Raw genomic sequence first — 23,043 nt, 5'->3', positions numbered from 1 at the left:
TTTCTAGGAATGAGTTCAGCAACTGATCACAGTAGTCAGAGGAATATATCGAGGACTAGTTTTGTGATCTATGTTAATTATTTGTACTCATAAGACACTATTGATTCTGAAACTTGTTCGTTCTAAAATAGAACATACGTAACTTTTTTATTACCCATTGTTGTCTTGTTTTACTATGAGTCAACTGCTACATTAATTTACCACATTTTTCTGTTGTACTAAAAGGTGGCTAAATCTGCACAAATGTTAATAGCATAATATGAGGCAAATATATTTCACTTAGTTTGCTTTCTCTCTTTTTTACAGGGCAATTATACTGGCCTTATTTTTTACCATGAAGGATGGCCATTGTGCATCCATGAGAAGATCATAGTGCAACTGGCATCCCTCCACAAAGCCCGTTTAAAACCAGGAGATTTTTACTTCCAGATTGTGCCGGTGAGAAAGCAGTCAGTCAACCTAGTGTTAAAATGTCTCTCCAGACATGGGCAAGGAATGGAAGAGCTTGTTGTACCTGAAACCATGTACGGATATATTTTCACAATAGAGTTTTTGGAAAATGTAAATGGTAAACTGAATGGCTGTCCTTTGCAGAGCTGCTTGCTGACTACAGGCCCAGCCATATATAGGACACCTTGGAAAAATATTGTGAACCCTATATTTGTCCCTACAGCTGAAACAATTCTGCAGACATATTCCAAAAGCTCTCTGCTTGAAAAATTGATCAGCAGCAGTCCTGATGCTAAAGCTATGACACAGACAATGGAAAGCAGCAGCTCACATGAGAGTTCGACCTCTAATGATACCTGTTCTACCGTGATAGAGGTACCGCTTGCAGGCAACTGTGGAAACCAAGGTGATGATGATTCTGATTTATGTCATGGCCCTGGGGGCAAGGCTGAAATACAAACCCCATCAACCCAAGCTGAGCATGGAACTGTTGATGAAGCAAATCCAAGAGCGCTTTCAGTTGCAGACCAAGCCATCAAGGAACCAAAAATGACATCTGAATTGACACCTGATTTGTTTAAAGATTCAGCAACTCCTCCACTAGTGAAAAGGAATGGCCCCAAAAGCATATCCTTCAGCACAGACCTGAGCAGCCCATGTCAAAGAGGGCGGGATTCTCTGTATTTTGAAACAAAGCGATTGTTTAGAAAGTCTTATATAGAAGCTTTGCAAAACCCAATGAGTCTTGGTTCCAGCTCTGAGGAATCCATTGCAGAAGACGAACCATCAGAGCATGTCATGGGACAGGTGGAGAATGAGTGCAGGGTCACTGAAAAAACATGTGAAAACAATGTTTGGCAAGAAAGCTATTGGTCTGAAAGAATTTCAAAACAGGAGGAAACAAGACAGACAGTTAGATTTGGGAATCGTGCCCAGGCCTCTGAAAAATGGACTGTATCTCATGAAACAGCATGTAGCAGGTCAGGTTCAAGAAGATCACGGTCTTTAGACAGGACGCATAAGAGCTCACAGAGTGAAGATTATAAATCCAGGGTGCCCTCAGATGGAGTGTTCAGTGAAAATCCCCCCAAAATCATAAATGGACATTCTCTAAGGTCTGAGAGACTGGAGTCACATATTCATGAATTCATTGCTACAAAAAGCAAAGAGGATGAAGGTAAAACAGATGCAAAGTAGATACCTCACTTATTCTTATTTAGTCAGCCTGTTTAAACCATGCTAACCGGTGTGCCTTTAGTTATTTTATTTTAGTTTGGAAGCATAGGTGCTATTTATGTTTATTTGTGGGGTGGCGGGGGTTTTTGTTTTCTGCTGATATCCTGCTATATTCTGAGAGTTCAAAGATAAGTTTGTGGCTTTGAATGATGTAAATAGATCTATAACATTAAGCATACCAGCAGCAGAACAAGCAGAGCTAGGAAATGGAATGGCAGTGGGATAAATGGAGCTAGACAACAGAAGAACAGCAACTACAGAGCTATCTATCCGGTGTTAGCAATTCTGATAACTCAAGGTTTAAAGTCACCATTGGCACAGTCTAAAGTGTTGGGAAATCGGTGGGATTTTACTTGCACTGACCCAGTGCATGTGATTTAGGACCACTTACCACATGTGGGTTAAACCACTGAGCCTAGGGCTTGCCGATCAGAAGGTCGGCGGTTTGAATCCCCGCGACGGGGTGAGCTCCCGTTGTTTGGTCCCTGCGCCTGCCAACCTAGCAGTTCAAAAGCACGTCAAAAGTGCAAATAGATAAATAGGAACCGCTCCGGCGGGAAGGTAAATGGTGTTTCCGTGCGCTGCTCTGGTTTGCCAGAAGCAGCTTAGTCATGCTGGCCACATGACCTCTAAGCTGTCTGCAGACAAACGCCGGCTCCCTTGGCCTATAGAGTGAGATGAGCGCACAACCCCAGAGTCGGTCATGACTGGACCTAATGGTCAGGGGTACCTTTACCTTTACCACATGACATTATGCACAGGATTAAGGAAAAACAAAGTGTACACCACTGCATGTGAAAATCACAGCCCCCCCCCATATCTGGGTACATTTGCATTGATAAATGCTATGTATGAGGCATGTATGACTGTCTGGACCAAAGAGCTATCATCAGCGGGAATTTATTTTGTTTCTTTTCTGGATATTAATGAGCTAAAAAGGTTTCTGGTCTTCATCTGCCTTCTCTAGATCCTCTTTCCCCCTCTTCATCCCCTCTTCTTAACCACTCACTGCTCTTTGTAGCCACTCTATGTGGGTGTTAGGTCACATTATTTTCCATAGCGGAAAACCACACTCCCTTGAGGGTATCCATTTGGTCCAGTAGCTGTGGGGAGCCACAGAGGTCCTGGAGAAACCCATATTACAAAGAAGTTTTCTTATAAAGTGTTTTATGTGATGCTAGATAAATCTGACTTCATTAGACAGAAGAGTATATTGGCCATATGTATATGTAAATGTATATATACTTGTACACACACACACACACACACACACACACACACTGTATTTAACAGTCTTGACCCCATGCTGCATTCCTGCACAAAAGCCTCTTCTGTGTTTGCATAATTCCAGCCTGTATGCAGCAATTTATACACATTTACAATTGTCAGGTGTTTACAATATACATGAGGAAATAACTCTGTTTCCTATTGCTTTGTAGGAAGTAGGAAAATAACATTCATGTTAGAAGCTTCCCTGAAACTATTTTTAACCAGTTGGGTGTTCAGAAAAGTCCAGATTCCCAAGCTTCAAATTTAGGCAGATCTGTTTGTTTAATGTAGGGGAATAATGCTTTTGCGATATTATCTTCCCTTTTCAGATGAGGCAAGGATGTCAGAGCCACAATTCAATTAGTTCCATAGTATCTCAAAATAATCACTAAATGCAAAGTCCCCCAATCCTCAGTTCCTGGCTTTGGCGAGTTAATGTCCCCCCCCTCCCTCTCCCTTTTTTAGAGGATTTTGCTTTGGGTTAGGTCAGAACCAACTTCAGAAGTTGTTGGCTGCTCTAAAAGCAAATATTTCTTGTGCCAAGAGCAATATCATATAATTTTTTAGCATAGCATTTTGCAAATGCTAAATCTTTAGAATATAACATACTATTTTATCTACCGACATTTACCAACTGCACTATAACAAGTGGCTGTCACGTTGTATGAAGGTATTATATGGTTTTCAGTTTCTCCTAGATTTCAGCAGAAATTTCTTAAGAAATTAAGAGATTTTTTTAAAAAAGTAATCATGAAAAACCAACCATATAGCATTTTGGTCATTTAATACACTTATTCTTGTATCGGCCTATTCAGAAGCCATTTAAATGAATGGATGGAGATTTAAGAAGATTTAGGTTGCAATCCTATGCATATTTATATTGAACGCAAATATAAATCACAAGCAAAAATACATGTGATAGGCTGTTAGTCCCACTGACTTTCATCAGATAGAACTGATTTAAGATGCAATCCTATGCAGTCTTCCATGAGGCATGTATAGGATTGCACATAGATAACAACTTTTCTCTGCAAAGTTCTTGCTTCTCAGTCAGTATCGAAGTGGAACTGTGCGGTCAGAAGGGCTGAGTGCATATTATGATCAGAGGCTAAGGCACGAAAGCTGTGGGTTGTTTTTTTAACGTATCTAGTGTCCTGCAAGAAATCAAGCTCCACTTAAATTTCATCACCGTGTAACTCTTTACAAAATCACTTTTCAAAAGTGAAAATTGGCTTCTTTCCAAAGGAAAGAGAGAAAGATCTTGTTGGAGAGGGTGCAATGCTGTGGGATCCCTGATCCACGTGTGGTGGGGCTGTTTCCAGAAACATTCTTTCTGGCAAAATATGTCCCCTGAAATTTCTATTACCATCATTCATAATTTGATTGTGAATCCTAAATTAGCCCTTTTTGTCACTTGAGAGCAATTGTAACCCTAAGGTTTCATTTTGAACTCTCGTCTCTCTCTCTACCTGGAGATAGCTGCCAGGTAGAAAACAGGAGACAATTTTACTTTGCTTTCCAGGTATGCTTCTGTTTGGGAACCAGCACTTTCCATCACAGCAGTGTTGTAAATGGACAGGCAAAGAGGAACAAATCTTTAGACACATGGTCTTTGTTTGTTGTTCACATGACTACGTCAGCACAGCTGTTACAACCCCCTATGTCACATGTGTGTGGACTAATTAACCAGTGAAACTATTGTGCATGTTCCTTAATTTTACTTTATGCAATTGACAATCCAATAATATGTACTCCATGTGTTTTTTTGGCTTTATGCTATGTTTATGGTGTTACACTTGAAAACCAATAAAACACATTTTTATTTTATTTTATTTAAAAAGAGAGGGTGGAGACTCTAAGCTGTCTTCTTTCACATCACTAGTATTTTCTCCAGACCTCGGAGACTCCAGAATTGATTTTCGGGATTACGAGTCTACTGTAAATTCACCACCTCTGCTGCATTGCCCTGAGAATGAGCTGCTGTCTGCAAACACTGTGGACCCCAGGCGCTTGTTATCACACCAGTTGCTTGAAGTTAATCAAGAATTACTGCAGTCTGGAGTCATTTCTCTGTGTGGTATGTACTACATAGTAGTGAAAAGTTAATGTTGTTAAGCATGTCCGAACTTTACGAAGATCTCTTATGGCATGTCCGGGGGGGCGGGGCTTCCCATGATCTGTCGCAGCAAAGTTGGGCTAACTGGGTAAGGGGAATGGGCAGGAGACAAGGGAAGTCCTGCAAAAAGTACTCCAGAAATGATGTGCTCCGTGTAACAAAAACATTGAAATTGAAAAATGTAGGCCTTTTTGTCTTCAACCAGGCAGCAGGATCCTTCTCTCAGAGAGTGAATACCATCATATAATAACGAGCTTATCTTCTCACTATCTGAAGGAAGAACCCAGGCAACTGCTGCCTGTTTCTAAAATGTAAACCTTTTGGTTTTCAGTTTGGAAATATTTGTTGTTGTTGTAGCATAACAACTGATGTCTCTGTTAGTCAGGAGAAAGCAATGCTGTTCCTTTATGCGTTTCCTAGGGCAAAGGGACACGTGTGGGAGGAGGGAGGGAAGGAAATGTCCCCCAAGTAAAGGGATGAAGGTTCCCCACAAAGGAATCTGTTACGCTCTGTTCCCTCTCAGCTTTCAAAAGGCGCCACTTCTACCCATGCAGGCAAAGTGATTTGGTTTGTGGGAAAGAAGACACTCAAGAGGTGTAGGACATTATTACAGAGGATTCATTTATATATATAATTTTTTCATAGGAAACAGGGATCGTGGTGGAAGAGCAGTTGTGCAGGTCTGCATGAGTAATAGTGCTTGGTTAAGTGAACCTTTGAGAGTCCATGAGCTCACACAACTTCTAGTGTATTTCCACAGTATTCCCAGGTAAGAAGCAGCAGCAACTGTTCATGTTTTTGGTGTAACATTCATGCCAGTAGTGCAGAGGAGTTAAGACTCAATTTTCATCAAGGCCCTAGAATAATAGCTTGCTTGAAACAGAAGAACTACTAAAAACCACTGCTTATATAGGGTGTAACAGTAGCTAGATACAGCAGAGGGCTCCTGTTCCTATGCTGTGGGTGAGAGGGGCTTCAGCAAGGATGTGAGGCTGCCCCAGCTGAAATTGATTTTTCTTCGCAGTTGTTGGAGGTACAAGAGTGTGGCCAGCCTGGTGTGAATGTTTCACACTGTGGTTATTTCATTTATTATTATTCTTTATTTCTTGTACCCCACCCATGTGACTCGGTTGCCCCAACCACTCTGAATGAGAACAATTAGGGAACATTGCAAGGATCAGTGTGGATCTCCATGTGCTGCCTCTCAGCTAGTTTTGGCACATGTACAAATGATTACAGGTGCACCAGTTCTTTTGGGGTGAATTCGATGGTGTCCCTTGAAGTTCTGTTGTATGTAACAGGTCTTGGCACCCAGTTCTCTTGATGCTCAAGCATCTATATAAGAACATAAGAATAGCCCTGCTGGTTCAGACCAATGGCCCATCTAGTCTGGCGTTCTCTTCTCACAGTGGCCAACTAGATGCCTATGGGAAGAACATGAGCACAAGAGCAATCTTCTCCCACCCGCCCCACAGTTTCCAGCAACGTGTTTTCAGAAGCATTGCTGCCCCCCAACTGTGGAGGTAGAGCATAGCCACCATGGCTAGTAGCCATTGGCAGCCCTCTCCTTCTCCATGAATTTGTCTAATCCTCTTTTAAAGTCATCCAAGTTGGTGGCTGCCGCTGTTGCATAGTTTGACTATGTTCTGCTGCGTGAAGAAGTCATTTCTTTTCTCTGTCCTGAATCTCCCAGCATCCGGCTTTGTTGGATATCCACGAGTTGTAGTGCTATGAGAAGGAGAAGAACTTTTCTCTATCCGCTTTATCCATGCTATGCATAGTTTTATAAACTTCAGTCCTATCACCTCTTGCTCACCTTATCTCTAAACTAAAAAGTCCCCAATGCTGCAGCTTTTCTTCATAAGGCACTTGCTCCCTCCCCCTTAATTGTTTGGGTGGCCCTTTTCTGAACCTTTTCCAACTCTACAATATCATTTTTCTAGACAAGGTGACCAGAATTGTACACATTATTCCAACTTAAGTTGCATCATAGATTTCAGCATTATGATGCCAGCAGTTTTATTTTCAGTTCCTTTCCTAATATCCCTAGCATGGAATTTGCCTTTTTCATGGCTGCTCATGGTATAAATTGCTTTTTAATCTCCCTCTGTGCTCATTATGGCCACGTATTTCATTTTACAGTGGTACCTCGGGTTAAGAACTTAATTCGTTCTGGAGGTCCGTTCTTAACCTGAAACTGTTCTTAACCTGAAGCACCACTTTAGCTAATGGGGCCTCCCGCTGCTGCCGCGCCGCCGGAGCACGATTTCTGTTCTCATCCTGAAGCAAAGTTCTTAACCCGAGGTACTATTTCTGGGTTAGCAGAGTCTGTAACCTGAAGTGTATGTAACCTGAAGTGTCTGTAAGCTGAGGTACCACTGTACTTCTAAACATTTTGTAAGTGTGGTTTAAATAACGTCCTCTTATTTCTTTCAGAAAGGATGCCCGTTCTTTGGGGCTACTTATTTTAGTGGATGCCCGCAAAAGTCAGAATGTAGTTGTCCTCTTCAAAGCTTTTACATCATTACAGGTATGTATGTTTTTAGCATCACAAACTAAAAGAAGGCTATTATTCTAATTATTCTAATTATTCTAATTATTCTAATTATTATGTGTCCATCTGGTCCAGGGACAATGAACAGTATTTCTTCTTTTGAAGCCAGGGCATTTTCAGTAGGCCTTTTCTGTTGATAATCCGAAATCTACTAGCATTAAGCTTCAGGGTATTCAGTTTATGCTACTTATAGTGATGGGGGTAAGAATGGTTGATTTATACCCATTTGCTAGTGTTTATTCTCATTCTTTGGCCTGGAACTATAAAAGGCTAGCACTATGGATTCTTCTTTAGCGATCACTCGTAGCTGAGTAAGATTGTCTTTCGTAAACACGGTTTTAACAATGAGTCCATAAGTGACGGTGGAGGCTAATTCTGGAGCCACACTTCCTTCATCCTGAAAGCATTGCATGTGACATGTTTTCCAACATTTGTAGCCCCTACTGAATGTCATGGGGTTTCAACAGCATTCTTCGGCTAACATACTTACAGGTTTTGGAGAAATATGTTCTGGGGAAAGCGTCTAGTAGTAGGTAATCAGGTACTTTGTGGTCTCCAAGTCATTATGTAGGTGGGGAAGCTAATTGTTGTTCAGTTCACAGCAATATAATTATCTCACTAAGCTGACTTTAGTATTTTCAATACACCTACAATATGACAGGCATATTTCCGTGTGGAAAAGCAAGTCATCACAAGAAGTTGAATTAAATTCTGAAAGGCAAGGCAGTTTGTCTTGGCACAGTGTATTAGCAAACTCTGGCCTCGGCTGAAAGTAGTTGAATAATGCTGTTATTTATTATAATCCCTTTCTTTGTAAGGATCTGGCATTTTCCATATATTAACTCCACTTTTGATTTTTTTTAAAAAAATTAATTCATAGTGCATCAAAGTTTGTATCTACAATAATGTAAAGGGCATTTCCTAAAAAAAAGTTTGTTCTGTACATTTTTTTATGAAGTGAGGGTTTAGCTGATGTCTTTATGTTATTATCTGCTCCCTTGCTTGAAGAAAAAATGTGTTTTGGAAACAATTCAATTTTATAATGTTCATAATTTTAGTTACACAAATTAAATACAGTTTGGCTCTCTGCAGATTCTGGTGAACTTGAAGAAGGTAGGGTGTGTAACATTGACCATACTATATTTGATTATAATGATGTGAGTGAGGACAGCAACATTTCCTAAAAGTCACAGTGGCATCCAGCATTCCTTTTTGAGTTAAAACTTTGAACACTGCCCAGCCAAAGTTAAGTACATTAATGACAAGTGTTGTTGCTCTTAGCTGCACTCCCTCTGGCTCCATCCCTGAGCCACCAGCTACCACCAGGCTCTCTGCTTTAAGATTCACCACCATATCTGAGTCTCAGGAGACCTGCCAGCCATATTCACCTTCTGCAAGTGAGGCAAAGGAGGTGTCAATCCAGTTGTTTATGCCAGTTTCAGGTTTTGGGGGCCCTTGGACATCTCCCTAGGTGCACACTCCTCCTCCTCCTCCTCCTTGCTATTACCCAGTCCCACACCACTTCCAGAGAGAGAGAGAGGACAAGATGTGCAGATGTTACTGCTACTTCTCCTTGCTTTCTCAGAAGGAGCAGGTGACAACATCAAAAAGAGTACTCTGCTTACTGTAACTACGTCTACTAAAGAGTCTTGTGTAAAATACAAAACATATTTATATTAAGGTCAGTGGGGCTTACTTCTGGAGTACAGTGGTACCTCCGGTTACGAACTTAATTCGTTCCAGAGATCCGTTCTTAACACGAAACTGTTCTTAACATGAGGCGCGCTTTCACTAATGGAGCCTCCCACTGCTGGCATGTCGCCAGCGCACGACTTCCACTCGCATCCCAGGGCAAAGGTCGCAACCCAGGGGCATCTCCTTCTGGGTTAGTGGAGTGCGTTACCCGAAGCATTCGTAAGGAGGACGGAACGTAACCCGAGGTTCCACTGTACTGGAATTATCTGCTGACTGTCTTTCCAGTCTGAATCCTCCTCACTGATTACTGCTGCTGTTGGTTTTTCTTAATTTTTATTTTGAATAAGGTGTGCATATTGTATTTCATCAAATTCATTTTGTTTTTAGAATGCCGTTCCTCATTCCATTCATAGTGTTCTGATCTTGACTGATAAGGAATCTGCCTTTAAGCCTGACAAAGAAGTTACATTTCAGGTATATATATATATATATTTAAACAGAATTTTAAATGTGGAAAGCTCATGTGAATTATGCAACAGTTATCCTGCAGTAAGCATCTCTGCTATGTTGCTCTCAGGAAGCCAGACAGCATAGCTTCACAACAACAAAACCTTCTGAGATCAAAGGAGACTGAGTAAGGACTGGCTAATGTCAACCTAAATGTGTGACCCTCTGTGTGTCTTTTTCTCCTTGAGGGATAGAGTCCCTTTAAAGCAGGGGTGAGAGCCCTAGGACCCAGGGGCCAGATGTGGTCCTCCAGACCCACCTGTCTAGCCCTTGATCTCCTCCCTGGGCCACCCCCCTCACTGACCCTGCTCTTCAGTGTTTTGGCCTGTTGGAATGTGTCCTTGAGCTCTGACCTTGCCTCTTGCCTGTCTGGATGGAAGACAGAGAGCTGTGTGTGAGTGACATCGACACAAGGCTACTTTAGAAAGCTCAAATGGGCATTAGTTGCTTTGCCTATTTTTGCTTCTGGCTTTGCCCACAAATGGCACATGTCCCTCAGATGGTTGCCCAGAAGAGGCTGAGAAAGGTTCTCTGCCCCTCCTTTGCAGAGAAGAGAGTCAGATTGCTATGCTGCTGCTATGTCAGGCTATATGGTGAGTATCTTCCCTCATTCACCAAGCACTTCATTCAGTGACTTCTCCCTAAAGGGGTGGGTACACTGATGTCACTACTTTCCCATTTTATGCCAGTACTCAGATAATGCAAATTCCCGTTCCTGAAGAATTTGGTAAAAGGGAAACCCCATATATGAAGAAAGCTGCCAGGCTACTTTTTGACCAGCTGCAATTCTTCAAGATTATGTTAAAGGTGCATTGCTAGCCATCCAGCAAATATTCTGGGACTTGGTTTTCTTTTGTTTGACACAAAGCAAATCTCATTCAAAAGTTTGGTGTCTACAAATTTTATATAGGTGTTAACTTTGTTTGACAGTGTGAAGTTCTCACATCACTCAAGGCTTTGCATAGATTCATTGACTGTACCCAACTGACAGCAGAGTTTGATGGAACATTCCCTTATAGTCATAATGACTGGATATGCTTTCGAAGGGTGAGTTAAGGCTTGGAACTCTTTTTAATGGTGCTTTCTGAAACAATTTTTGATTGCCTTGGTTAACATTTAGTTTGTCATAAAAGTTAGTTGTTAATAATATTTACCAGAATCAAGAATGATCCAGGTAAACATTCTTAGGTCAATTCAGGGATCATCTCAGATTGTGGCTGATAAGTCTTACCTAGGATTTGGCATGTTGTTTGGAAATGACAAACCACAATTACAGCCATTTCTCCGTTTCCAGAGGCTGTTTGCACAATGGAGATGAAAAACAAAAGCAGACAGACTGCTCTAAATCATGGTTTGTTTATAGTATTTTGGAAGTTCAAACTATGACTTGCATTGTGAATTACGCTTGGTGCAAGCCATGGCTTGCTGTGATGTCTGAACTAAGCCAGTGAATCTTCCTTTAAAAAAAAAGGATCTAGAAAAAAGAATGTGCAGATTGAGTGCGCTGTCATGACCACCACAGTGGGGGAAAACCCTTATCAGATCAGCTATAGTTTTTTCACCACAGTGCCTTAGGGATTTGTAAAGGTGTTGAACTCTTTAAATGTAATTCATATTGAGACAAGATTTATGGTGGTATGACCCATGTCTTCAAATACTGATTGTACCACACAGCTCTAAAGTGGGGTGGAGGGTGATTTGCAGTGGACACATCATGCTGAAACTCTCCCCCAACAACATTTCTTCTGACCCAGATGTGTTTTAGGTCTTGAGACATCTGGCTGGGTTTCCCCAAGCCCACTGCCCCTCTGCTTTAATGCCCCAGTATGCTAGGTAACCAATTTAAACTCCTATAAGATCCTCTCATAGTCAAGTAAGCAGCCTTTCTGAGCATCTGGATCCTGGTTATTAGAAAAATGTGGACAGGACAAATGTTTAATTCAGGTCACTAGATATGACCTGAATTAAAAACAACCAACCTGTTTATGACTTGTTGTTTGTGTGTCCTAAGAAACACATGGTGCAAGCTAAGGAGGCAATACTAACTCTCAACATTGGTGGACATTATTGCTGAACCAGTTTGGAAAGAGAGTACACTGAAATTTAATGAAATCTAAAGCTTATTATTTCAATGGACTCTTAATAATATACCTAATGTTGCAATTTTCTGCATGTGGACACATCCTATCACAAGCACAGCTCATCAGTACTATCGAATAACTGTAAAAATGCTGTTTTCTGTTCCATTTTAACCATTTATTGTACCTGTATTTCCAGAAACTTGAGCCATTTATTACAAACTGCAAAGAGGCCCTTGTTTTCTTGCAATACTCTTTATGTTCACTCAGCAATATCCAGACGCCAAGTACTGCACAAGTAAGTATTGGTCTTGTTCAGTGTTTTTAATTGTAGCACGAGCTGTACTTAACTGAGTTTGAAACACTGCTTGCTGGGAGAAGTAAACAGAGCTATTGATAGGAGTCTCCTGGCTCCAGTCTTGCCTCTCCCACAAGTTCACTCTCTTTCCCTCTTTCTCCGTCCTTCCACCCCTAATAAGAGGATCACAATATTTGCATTGCTGTTTGCTGCATCCATCAGGTCATGGAAATGCATGACTGGACCATGTTTAGGGGGGCCCGGGCAAGAGGCCGTCAGGGGCTCTCTGCAGGGTGCCTCCGGATGACTCTCAGGCAGCTCCTGCCCCATGAGCTTACTGGGTGGCAGGACAGGCAGAGAGAGGCTTCTGAAGAATTGTCCAGTCTGGTGCTTTCCACCAGTGTCACCACATTCTTGTAAGGAAAAAAACTATAATGTTGGTCTGGGTGGTATCCAGTCTGGCTGGTTGCCAATCCTGAGTCTGAGTTCTTCAATAAGAGAATGCTGCATTTTCAGGTATATTCGCTGCAGAATTACTTGCAAAGCAAACAGGCTTTCATTATTATTTTTTTAGGAGGTGGATGACTTAATGAATAAACACAAGACGATGATGAAACTTGTTCTGGAAGATAAACTGCTGGTCACCTTAAGGCTTGAGGGTGGAACGGTCCTTGCAAGGCTTAGAAAGGAAGAGTTCTGTAACACAGAAGATTATAGGTAGGTACTTCATATGCCAATATTACTGCATTATGCATTGTTAAGCACTCCGTCATTATGGTGCCAGTTGGAAAATAATGCTTAAAAAAAATCTGGATGTTGGGAAAAATGAAAATGTCACCGTCGGTGTTGCAAAGGAACCAATGATAACGTTGTGTTTTAGAAAGAGACAGGAGAAAATGCTGTCCAAGGTGACAGTTAAATACTGCATAGTGTTTTGCCAGCACCAAGGGCAAAGCCCACATATCCTATAGGCATGCAAAGTTCAGCTTTTGATGCATTCATTTCAAAGTGCAGGCTCTCTGCCACTGCTAATAACCTAAACTACTCCGTGAATCCCCCTTCATGGATCACTGCCTTGCCGTGGCGAAGGGGCTTGAATAACTCGGAGAAGCTATGAGCTATGCCGTGCAGGGCCACCCAAGATGGACAGGTCATAGTGGAGAGTTTTGACCAAACGTGATCCACCTGGAGCAGGAACCGGCAAGCCACTCCAGTATCCCTGCCAAGAAAACTCCATGGACAAAGACAACAGGCATATAAAAGTTATGACACTGGAAGATGAACCCCTCAGGTCGCAAGGCGTCCAACATGCTACTGGGGAAGAGCGGAGGACAAGTACAAGTAGATTCAGAGCTGATGAAGCGGCTGGGCTAAAGCCGAAAGGATGTTCAGTTGCGGATATGCCTGGAAGCGAAAGGAAAGTCCAATGCTGTAAAGAAAAATATTGCATAGGAACCTGGAATGTAAGAACCATGAACCTTGGTAAGTTGGATGTGGTCAAAAATGAGATGGCAAGAATAAATATTGACATCCTGGGCATCAGTGAACTAAAATGGACGGGAATGGGCGAATTCAGTTCGGATAACCATCACATCTACTACTGTGGGCAAGAATCCTGTAAAAGAAATGGAGTGGCCCTCATAGTCAACAAAAGAGTGGCAAAAGCTGTATTGGGATGCAATCTCAAAAATGACAGAATGATCTCGATACGAATCCAAGGCAGACCTTTTAACATCACAGTAATCCAAGTTTATGCACCAACCACTGGTGCTGAAGAAACTGAAATTGAGCACTTCTATGAAGACTTACAACACCTTATAGAAGTGACACCAAAGAAGGATGTTCTTCTCATTATAGGGGATTGGAATGCTAAAGTAGGGAGGCAAGAGATAAAAGGAACAACTGGCAAGTTTGGCCTTGGAATTCAAAACGAAGCAGGGCAAAGGCTAATAGAGTTCTGCCAAGAGAACAAGCTGGTCATAACAAACACTCTTTTCCAACAACACAAGAGACGACTCTACACATGGACCTCACCAGATGGGCAGCATCGAAATCAGATTGATTATATTCTCTGCAGCCAAAGATGGAGAAGCTCTATACAGTCAGCAAAAACAAGACCTGGAGCGGACTGTGGCTCAGATCATCAGCTTCTTATAGCAAAATTCAAGCTTAAACTGAAGAAAGTAGGAAAAACCACTGGGCCGGTAAGATACAATCTAAGTCAAATCCCTTATGAATACGCAGTGGAAGTGAGGAACAGGTTTAAGGATTTAGATTTGGTGGACAGAGTGCCTGAAGAACTATGGATGGAGGCTCGTAACATTGTACAGGAGGCAGCAACGAAAACCATCCCAATGAAAAGGAAATGCAAGAAAGCAAAGTGGCTGTCCAACGAGGCCTTACAAATAGCAGGGGAGAGAAGGCAAGCAAAATGCGAGGGAGATAGTGAAAGATACAGGAAATTGAATGCAGATTTCCAAAAAATAGCAAGGAGAGACAAGAAGGCCTTCTTAAACGAGCAATGCAAAGAAATAGAGGAAAACAATAGAATGGGAAAAACCAGAGATCTGTTCAAGAAAATTGGAGATATGAAAAGGACATTTCGTACAAAGATTACCATAATAAAGGACAAAAGTGGTAGGGACCTAACAGAAGCAGAAGACATCAAGAAGAGGTGGCAAGAATACACAGAGGAATTATACCAGAAAGATATGAATGGCTCGTACACCCCAGGTAGTGTGGTTGCTGACCTTGAGCCAGACATCCTGGAGAGTGAAGTCAAATGGGCCTTAGAAAGCATTGCAAATAACAAGGCCAGTGGAAGTGATGGTATTCCAGCTGAACTACTTAAAATTTTAAAAGATGATGCTGTTAAGGTTCTACACTCAATATGCCAGCAAGTTTGGAAAACTCAGCAGTGGCCAGAGGATTGGAGAAGATCAGTCTACATCCCAATCCCAAAGAAGGGAAGTGCCAAAGAATGCTCCAACTACCGCGCAATTGCACTCATTTCACACACTAGCAAGGTTATGCTTAAAATTCTACAAGGCAGGCTTAAGCAGTATGTGGACCGAGAACTCCCAGAAGTGCAAGCTGGATTTAGAAGAGGCAGAGGAACCAGAGACCAAATTGCAAACATGCGCTGGATTATGGAGAAAGCTAGAGAGTTCCAGAAAGACATCTACTTTTGCTTCATTGACTATGCAACAGCCTTTGACTGTGTCAACCACAGCAAACTATGGCAAGTTCTTAAAGAAATGGGAGTGCCTGATCACCTCATCTGTCTCCTGAGAAATCTCTATGTGGGACAAGAAGCTACAGTTAGAACTGGATATGGAACAACTGATTGGTTAAAAATTGGGAAAGGAGTACGGCAAGGCTGTATATTGTCTCTCTGCTTATTTAACTTATATGCAGAATTCATCATGCGAAAGGCTGGGCTGGATGAATCCCAAGCCGGAATTAAGATCGCCGGAAGAAATATCAACAACCTCAGATATGCAGATGACACAACCTTGATGGCAGAAAGTGAGGAGGAATTAAAGAACCTTTTAATGAGGGTGAAAGAGGAGAGTGCAAAATATGGTCTGAAGCTCAACATCAAAAAAACGAAGATCATGGCCACTGGTCCCATCACCTCCTGGCAAATAGAAGGGGAAGAAATGGAGGCAGTTAGAGATTTTACTTTCTTGGGCTCCATGATCACTGCAGATGGTGACAGCAGTCACGAAATTAAAAGACGCCTGCTCCTTGGGAGAAAGGCGATGGCAAACCTAGACAGCATCTTAAAAAGCAGAGACATCACCTTGCCAACAAAGGTCTGTATAGTTAAAGCTATGGTTTTCCCAGTAGTGATGTATGGAAGTGAGAGCTGGACCATAAAGAAGGCTGACGCTTTTGAATTATGGTGCTGGAGGAGACTATTGAGAGTCCCATGGACTGCAAGAAGATCAAACGCATCCATTCTTAAGAAAATCAACCCTGAGTGCTCACTGGAAGGACAGATCCTGAAGCTGAGGCTCCAATACTTTGGCCACCTCATGAGAAGAGAAGACTCCCTGGAAAAGACCCTGATGTTGGGAAAGTTGGAGGGCACAAGGAGAAGGGGATGACAGAGGACGAGATGGTGGGACAGTGTTTTCAAAGCTACCAGCATGAGTTTGACCAAACTGCGGGAGACAGTGGAAGACAGAAGTGCCTGGCGTGCTCTGGTCCAGGGGGTCACGAAGAGTCGGACACGACTAAACGACTAAACAACAACAACTCCGTGAAGCTCAAAAACAGCTTGTTCTGTAATCTGAATTGGGTAACTCGAAGTTGGAGGGAACATTCCCAAATTCCATTCTGTAAGTGAAACTCGCTACACATTTCTCTGAACCGCAGCCTTTAATTTAAAAAATATACCAATGATACATAATGTAATGGGGCAGAGATTATTATGTAGGATTATTGCCTCTGTCCTTTTTGGCCAGCAGAACCTGACGTTTGTCACTGCTTTTTGAAACAGTTCAGGTAAGCACTTTTAGTTTCTAGTAGCTTCAGTAGTTATTTGCTATTTAGTTAACCAACTCTTGGTTTCCTTCTCTCTCTGACAGAGATGCCATGGAGACTATTACGAAGCTGTATAATCAAGTAGATGAGGAAGTTCATAGGCTGGTTCTATTGTCTAATAAATGTCTGCAACAACTAGAGAATCTCTTGGCAATGAGAAAATTTGAAGAAGGCTGTGAACAGGTCAGTAAAGTTGCTTTTCAACTTTAAAAACAATAGCTGGGAGATCCAATCACCGAGACCATGCCATATCGCTCAGTAACATTTACTTAAATAGGTTTGCTATGAGACATAGTCTACAGACTATGGTTTGTTGTTAGTAAAACAAACGACAATTCCTGATTCAAAAGTAATGCTGAGTCAGGGATTACAGTGGGATTACAGTGAATTTCACCTTTGTACAGTAGGTGAATTTCTCCCACGCTTTCACATTCCTCTCTGTTCTCCATCCAAACAAGCCAGAGGCATCATCAGAGCTCCAGGACACATCCCTGCCAGGCAGAAACACACAAGGAGGGTGCAGAGCAGGACCAGTGAGGGTGTGGCTGAGGAGTAGGGTAGTTGCCTGGGGAGAGTCCCAAGAGCCATATACAGAGACCTGGAGGGACACATTTGGCCCCTAGACCTGAGGTTCCCCATCCATGGTTTACTGTGACAAGTAAACAAAACATTATTTTTATTGTTTCCCCCTGGTTAAAGAAAATTTTGTTACATTTCAAATGCCTAAGATCAAATTGATAGGCTTCTGCTGGGTGTGTTCAAATAGGTGCCTAGTCAAAAAGGAATTTCTTTCCCATGCTCTCCAGAATGGTAGCTCTATCGATTCATTGTAGTAAATGAATATCTCTTTATATTTAGGAGCCCAGGAAGCTGATTTATGCCGATTCACACTATTGGTCCCTCTAGCAAACTATTATCTACACCAGGCACCCCCAACCTGCAGCCCTCCAGATGTTTTGGCCTACAACTCCCATGATCCCTAGCTAACAGGACCAGTGGTCAGGGATGATGGGAATTGTAGTCCAATACATATGGAGGGTCGAAGGTTGGGGATGCCTGATCTACACTAACAAGTGGCTCTTCAGGATTCTCTTTAGGATGGTCAAAGGCCTGGAAACGATGCCTTATGAGGAACGGCTAAGGGAGCTGGGCATGTTTAGCCTGGAGAAGAGGAGGTTAAGGGGTGATATGATAGCCATGTTCAAATATATAAAAGGATGTCACATAGAGGAGGGAGAAAGGTTGTTTTCTGCTGCTCCAGAGAAGCAGACACGGAGCAATGGATCCAAACTACAAGAAAGAAGATTCCACCTAAACATTAGGAAGAACTTCCTGACAGTAAGAGCTGTTCGACAGTGGAATTTGCTGCCAAGGAGTGTGGTGGAGTCTCCTTCTTTGGAGGTCTTTAAGCAGAGGCTTGACAGCCATATGTCAGGAGTGCTCTGATGGTGTTTCCTGCTTGGCAGGGGGTTGGACTCAATGGCCCTTGTGGTCTCTTCCAACTCTATGATTCTATGATTCTATGATTCCAGACTGGGTGCATTGCTGGCCCCACCTGGAGAAGCCAGGGGTTGACGCTGGGACCTTCTGCAAGAAAAGAGGTGTTCTGCTAGTGAGCTGCCGCCCTTCCCCATCAAACCCAGTAGAGCTCACCTTATTGGGAATTAATTAATCCAGAATTGCTCACCACCAGCAGGCAATATGCCCCCTCCTACTGAAAGATTACCCCTGTGTGAATGTGGCCCTCCACAGACCAAAAAAGGCCACACTTCCCTTTGTGGTGATGTCACATCAAGTCTTTGCCTTAAAAGTTATTGGGTGGGGAGGGAGCTGTCTCATGCTTTCAGTAACATGCATGGTTTGGCCCTCAGGAGAACTTTCTCAGTGGTCCCCTTATACCACTGGCCATGCATGTTGAAACATGTGAAGGAAAAGAAGTGCAGGAGGCTGGGGCGGGTGGGTGCATGCACACACATGCACATGCACACACACACATGCACATGCACACACACACACATGCACACACACATGCACATGCACACACACACACATGCACACACACACACATGCACACACACACATGCACATGCATATAAATTAAAGTAGTTTCGGGCCACGTTTGCAACTAAACAGCATCATACATTCTAAAACATTAGAGCAGTTTGCTTTAAAGTAAGTTTTTTTTAAACCCACATTATTTTGATGAAGATGCACATTTTTGCTAATGGTGTGCTAAATGAACTGTTCGTTACTTCTAGATATAAAGCCTTGTATTCTTTACAGATAAAAGTCTGGTTTGAAAATGAGAAAGAACAATATATTGGGCCTTTGGATCAAGAACACCTTTCAGTTGAAAATGTGAAAAGGAAACAGGAGCAGTTCCTGGTTTTCAGTGAAAAGGCAATGGTAAGTGCTTTGCTTTGCTTTCTTAAACTTTGTGCATGTAGCTTAAAACATGTGACAACCAGGCTCATAACCATGATGGGGCTTTTGGCTATTTGCTGCAGCCATTGAAACTCTGGAAAACTTGATATGATGGCATACCAGCAATACCAAGGGTGTGTGATTCACAATCACCATGGTTTGCGCATTGGCTAACAAATACCTTTTGAAACCCCAAATCCTTCTTACCTTGTGTAATAGAAAGTGTTTGGTCAAGAAGAAAGAAAATTTACAACTTGGTGTTTTAGTTCGTGGAGTGTCATATCCAATAGAATGGAATGGGTGTTCACCCTCTTGCGAGACACTAGACAGGAGCAAAGACTTGTGGGAAGTAGGCTGAACTCCCTCAGTTTTTCCTATCTAGACACAGTCAGTACGTTCCTCCTAGCTCTCCTAACTAAGTTTTTTACTAGTTTCTGAACCCTCTTTTTTTCTTTAGATTTCCCTTATTGTCATTTTAGTTTTACAGTTCTTTGTCTATGCGTTGTGGTTTTTTCCACACACAAAAAAAAACCCTTTCCGTTGCTCTTTATGTTTGGTTTTTCCACTTATTTGCCATCCTTCTTTTATTCCTTAGTTGTTTATATTGACTTTTTTCCAGAACCAGTGCCCTTGCTGCAGTGCTAAAGGCCGTTCCTGCTTTCAGGTGGCCCTTTGTTGGCACACTCTTTTTCTTTCCTTCAGCAGCTGCCGCCATTTTTCTGGGATCACAACAGAGTGAGCGTTCCTAATATGTCCCTGCCTGACTGCTTCTATTTGCCTTTGAAATTGAGCCCTGACTGACTGCCTCCTGGTTAGCTTTGGTGGTGACAGAGTGCCTGCCCCTTGTCCTCATCCTCCTGGTCAGCAGCTGTGACAAGGAGTGTGTGTGTAGCTTCTTCTCCCCCCCCCCACAGTGTGTCAAATGGAGTGTGTGGCTTTTGCTTGCCTTTTCTCCTGGTTCACAGAGTGGCAAACAGAGACCTTTGAGACCTTTGGGATGTTAGAGTCTCTTCCCCTAACCCCTTCAACTCCATGGAAAAGGAGGCTGAGGATGAGTTTCCTTTTCCTTCCACTCCATCCTCTTTGCTAGAAGTTGACGACAATTAGAGTGATGGTTCTGTTCAAGACGAATCCTTTTCTATAAGACTGTTCCAAGAGGCTAGTGCCCCCATCCTGAAATGTAAGATAATGCACACAATAGAATTATCAGATTGGACCAGCTGTCCTCAGCTGAGGCGGCCTTTGGTCGCACGGTGCTCCAACAGGTATTATAATCAGTGTATTGCAGAGATGGGACCCGCCTGAATTGGTGACTCCGCTGTGGTGTGTCCCATTCCATTGGATACGACGCCCCACAAACTAAAAAGAACAATTGGTCTTACCTGAAGTGTAGTTTTGGGAGTGGGGCGTCGTATCCAATGGACCCCACCCTATGGTGCTCTACTATACACTGTTGGGTGGGAGTATGGCCTACCTTGAGTGCTAGTTCCTTGCCTTTCAGATACTTAGCAATTTAGAGATTTTATTATAGAAATTTCCAAAGCCAAGGAAGTGGGAAGTAGGCAGGTATTTTTTCTCTCTTTAGGGACTCCGTTGGTACTTTCTGTTTGGCAAATCCAGAAAACTGAGGGAGTCCAGCCTACTTCCCACAAGCCTTTGCTCCTGTCTAGTGTCTTGCAACAGGGCACCCATTCCATCCTCTTGGATATGACGCCCCACTCCCAAAAGTACATTTCAGGTAAGACCAGTTGCTCTTTTTATGTTACAGCAATATTCCCAGAAAGGGCTACAGCTCATAAAGGAGAATTCTTCATTAAAATCTGAAGAAGAATTTCAGGCTTTCAGTAGGTATCTGAGTAACATCACAATTCAAACCGAGAAGAGGAGATGTGAACTGGAGAAGCTGCTTAAGCTATATGAATTTTATGAAAAAGTAAGAATATTTCTATTTTCTTTTTATTTCATATCACACCACTCTACATGTTATGTTCAGAAGTAGATCACAGAAGTGTCTGCATGCTCTTTGCTCTTCTACAGTATGACTTTGCACTAGATGACCCTTGGCTCCCTTCCAGCTCTATGACTTTCCATGAAAACAGCTTTGCTTACAGATCTCTCTTCATATCTCAGAGCTCACATGCTGCAGAATATGGTGGGTGGATTTGGATAGATACGTACAGCAGAGAGAGCCTTTTTCTTCACTCTTGAGAGACTGGGTACAGTTTCTGCAGTCTAGAACCTTGGGGGCTGGACCACAACCCCAGTAAGGACGCAACTGCCCAGCCTCAACAGCTTACTTTGGGCACAGTTCGTTGTGGGAAAGCTGCATATAAGTAAAATCAGCCAATCAATCCATGTCCTCCATTTAACTATTCTTTTTTCTTTCTCTCCTTTTCCACTAATCATCCAGGCATCCAGGTGGATGGTTCACTGTAATGAGTTTCTTGAAAAGCTTTCAGTGGAAGCCAAGTATTCTCAGCCTGCAGTTCAGTCTTTGCAAAGCTACCACCAAGAAGCTACAAAGTTTTCTGCTGAGAACTTTCAGAAAGTCAGTGAGGTGATTATTGCTCTGGGTAACAAGGAGGAACTAAAACAATGGAATATTTTATGGCTCAAATGCCAGCAGACCAGGCACCACTTAGAAGAGGTCTTTTCAGAAGCAATTAAAGGCACCAAGGAAGAAGGGTCCAGCAGTACTCTGAGAGAGATTGGCCAGAGGGACGGCCATAACCTGGGCAGCAAATCTGCAACACAACAAAGCCAATCTTCCCGCTTTTGTTCTAGCACTCTCAATAACATCCATGACAGTAAGTCACTCGGTCCGTTTCAAGGTAGCAGCCCATCTGAGGGTGTGCCTTCTTTTTTACATCAGGAAGATGCTGCTCAAAACACTGATCCATTTTCTTCTTCTGTTAAACCTTCGGTTTCACAAACTCTTACTCCACTCTTGGGTAGGTTTCAAAGGACTAGCCGTGTTTCGGAGGATTTGGACAACATTTCTACCTGCTGCTCAGAACCAATCCAGACACCCAGCACCCGCCACAGGAGACATCCGCTGAAGAAGATTATGAAGAAGACACAGAGCTTTGAGTTGACCCGACACGAGAGTAACCACAGTGAACTGCACCATCATGGGTATACTGGAGTTTACATAAGAGGACTAGAGGTGGCCAGCAATGTGGCTGCAGAAAAGAGAAACACACAGCGTTCCAGTATCAAAAGTCCTTTGGTTTGTAGAAATCGCAGTTTATCATCTCCTTCAAGAATCCACCACGCAGAAGATGAAGAAGAGAAAAAAAGAGGGGGAAGGTGAGAAATGACAACAAGGGAATCCATTCTGGTGAACAAACAGCCTGAAAAGTGCTGTAAATATTTTAACATATTCTCAGTAGAATTGTTAGCTGATTACATTTTTGAGTCAATTAGCTTTCCTTTAATCACTGAAAGTGATTAAAGGTAAATATTTTAGCCAGGTCAAGTTCTGAGGATCTTCAATGGAGGTGAAATTCATTTCTGAGCGACAGACAAAAATCTTGTTTGTAACAATGTACTCTTCACTGAGCAACACATTGCAGGATTCTTCTGTCATCATTATTTTTATTGAATTTCCTAAGATATATGACCAGGTGTGGTTCCATAGACACTTCAAGGCAGCTTTCAACAATCAATTTTGAATCTGAGCTCAAGGCATTAAATATGTGGTCTATTTTGTTCTTGGAGTAAAATTAAAGATACCAGCAAGTTCAGAAGATTACAGTGCCCATTTCTCTTCTCAGGAGCACTGAATTATTGACCTAAATCTGCCTGTTATAGGTAAATAATTCAGTGCTGCTGAGAGAAAGGGAAAACATCAAGCCATCTCTTA

The 23,043-nt window shown here is 42.4% G+C and overlaps 1 protein-coding gene across 3 annotated transcripts in view; it reads left to right on the top strand.

Moving 5' to 3' along the window:
- Positions 1-23,043, top strand: part of PLEKHG4B (pleckstrin homology and RhoGEF domain containing G4B) — a 70,601-nt gene that overhangs the window by 24,741 nt on the left and 22,817 nt on the right. For 2 of the 3 annotated variants that reach the window (XM_053362360.1, XM_053362362.1), the window contains exons 3-14: positions 307-1,627; positions 4,838-5,032; positions 5,717-5,840; positions 7,508-7,601; positions 9,708-9,794; positions 10,758-10,874; positions 12,105-12,203; positions 12,778-12,920; positions 16,799-16,937; positions 19,038-19,160; positions 20,947-21,111; positions 21,589-22,487. In XM_053362360.1, the coding sequence (XP_053218335.1) occupies positions 307-1,627; positions 4,838-5,032; positions 5,717-5,840; positions 7,508-7,601; positions 9,708-9,794; positions 10,758-10,874; positions 12,105-12,203; positions 12,778-12,920; positions 16,799-16,937; positions 19,038-19,160; positions 20,947-21,111; positions 21,589-22,487 (3,506 nt within the window). The remainder of the gene's footprint in view (positions 1-306; positions 1,628-4,837; positions 5,033-5,716; positions 5,841-7,507; positions 7,602-9,707; positions 9,795-10,757; positions 10,875-12,104; positions 12,204-12,777; positions 12,921-16,798; positions 16,938-19,037; positions 19,161-20,946; positions 21,112-21,588; positions 22,488-23,043) is intronic. The other variant, XM_053362361.1, reaches the window with a different exon arrangement.

This window comes from Podarcis raffonei, chromosome 13, assembly GCF_027172205.1.
Source record: "Podarcis raffonei isolate rPodRaf1 chromosome 13, rPodRaf1.pri, whole genome shotgun sequence".
In the NCBI taxonomy this organism is placed as follows: domain Eukaryota; kingdom Metazoa; phylum Chordata; class Lepidosauria; order Squamata; family Lacertidae; genus Podarcis; species Podarcis raffonei.
Note: the sequence above shows the minus strand (reverse complement) of the source record. Positions and strands in the feature narration are given on the sequence as shown.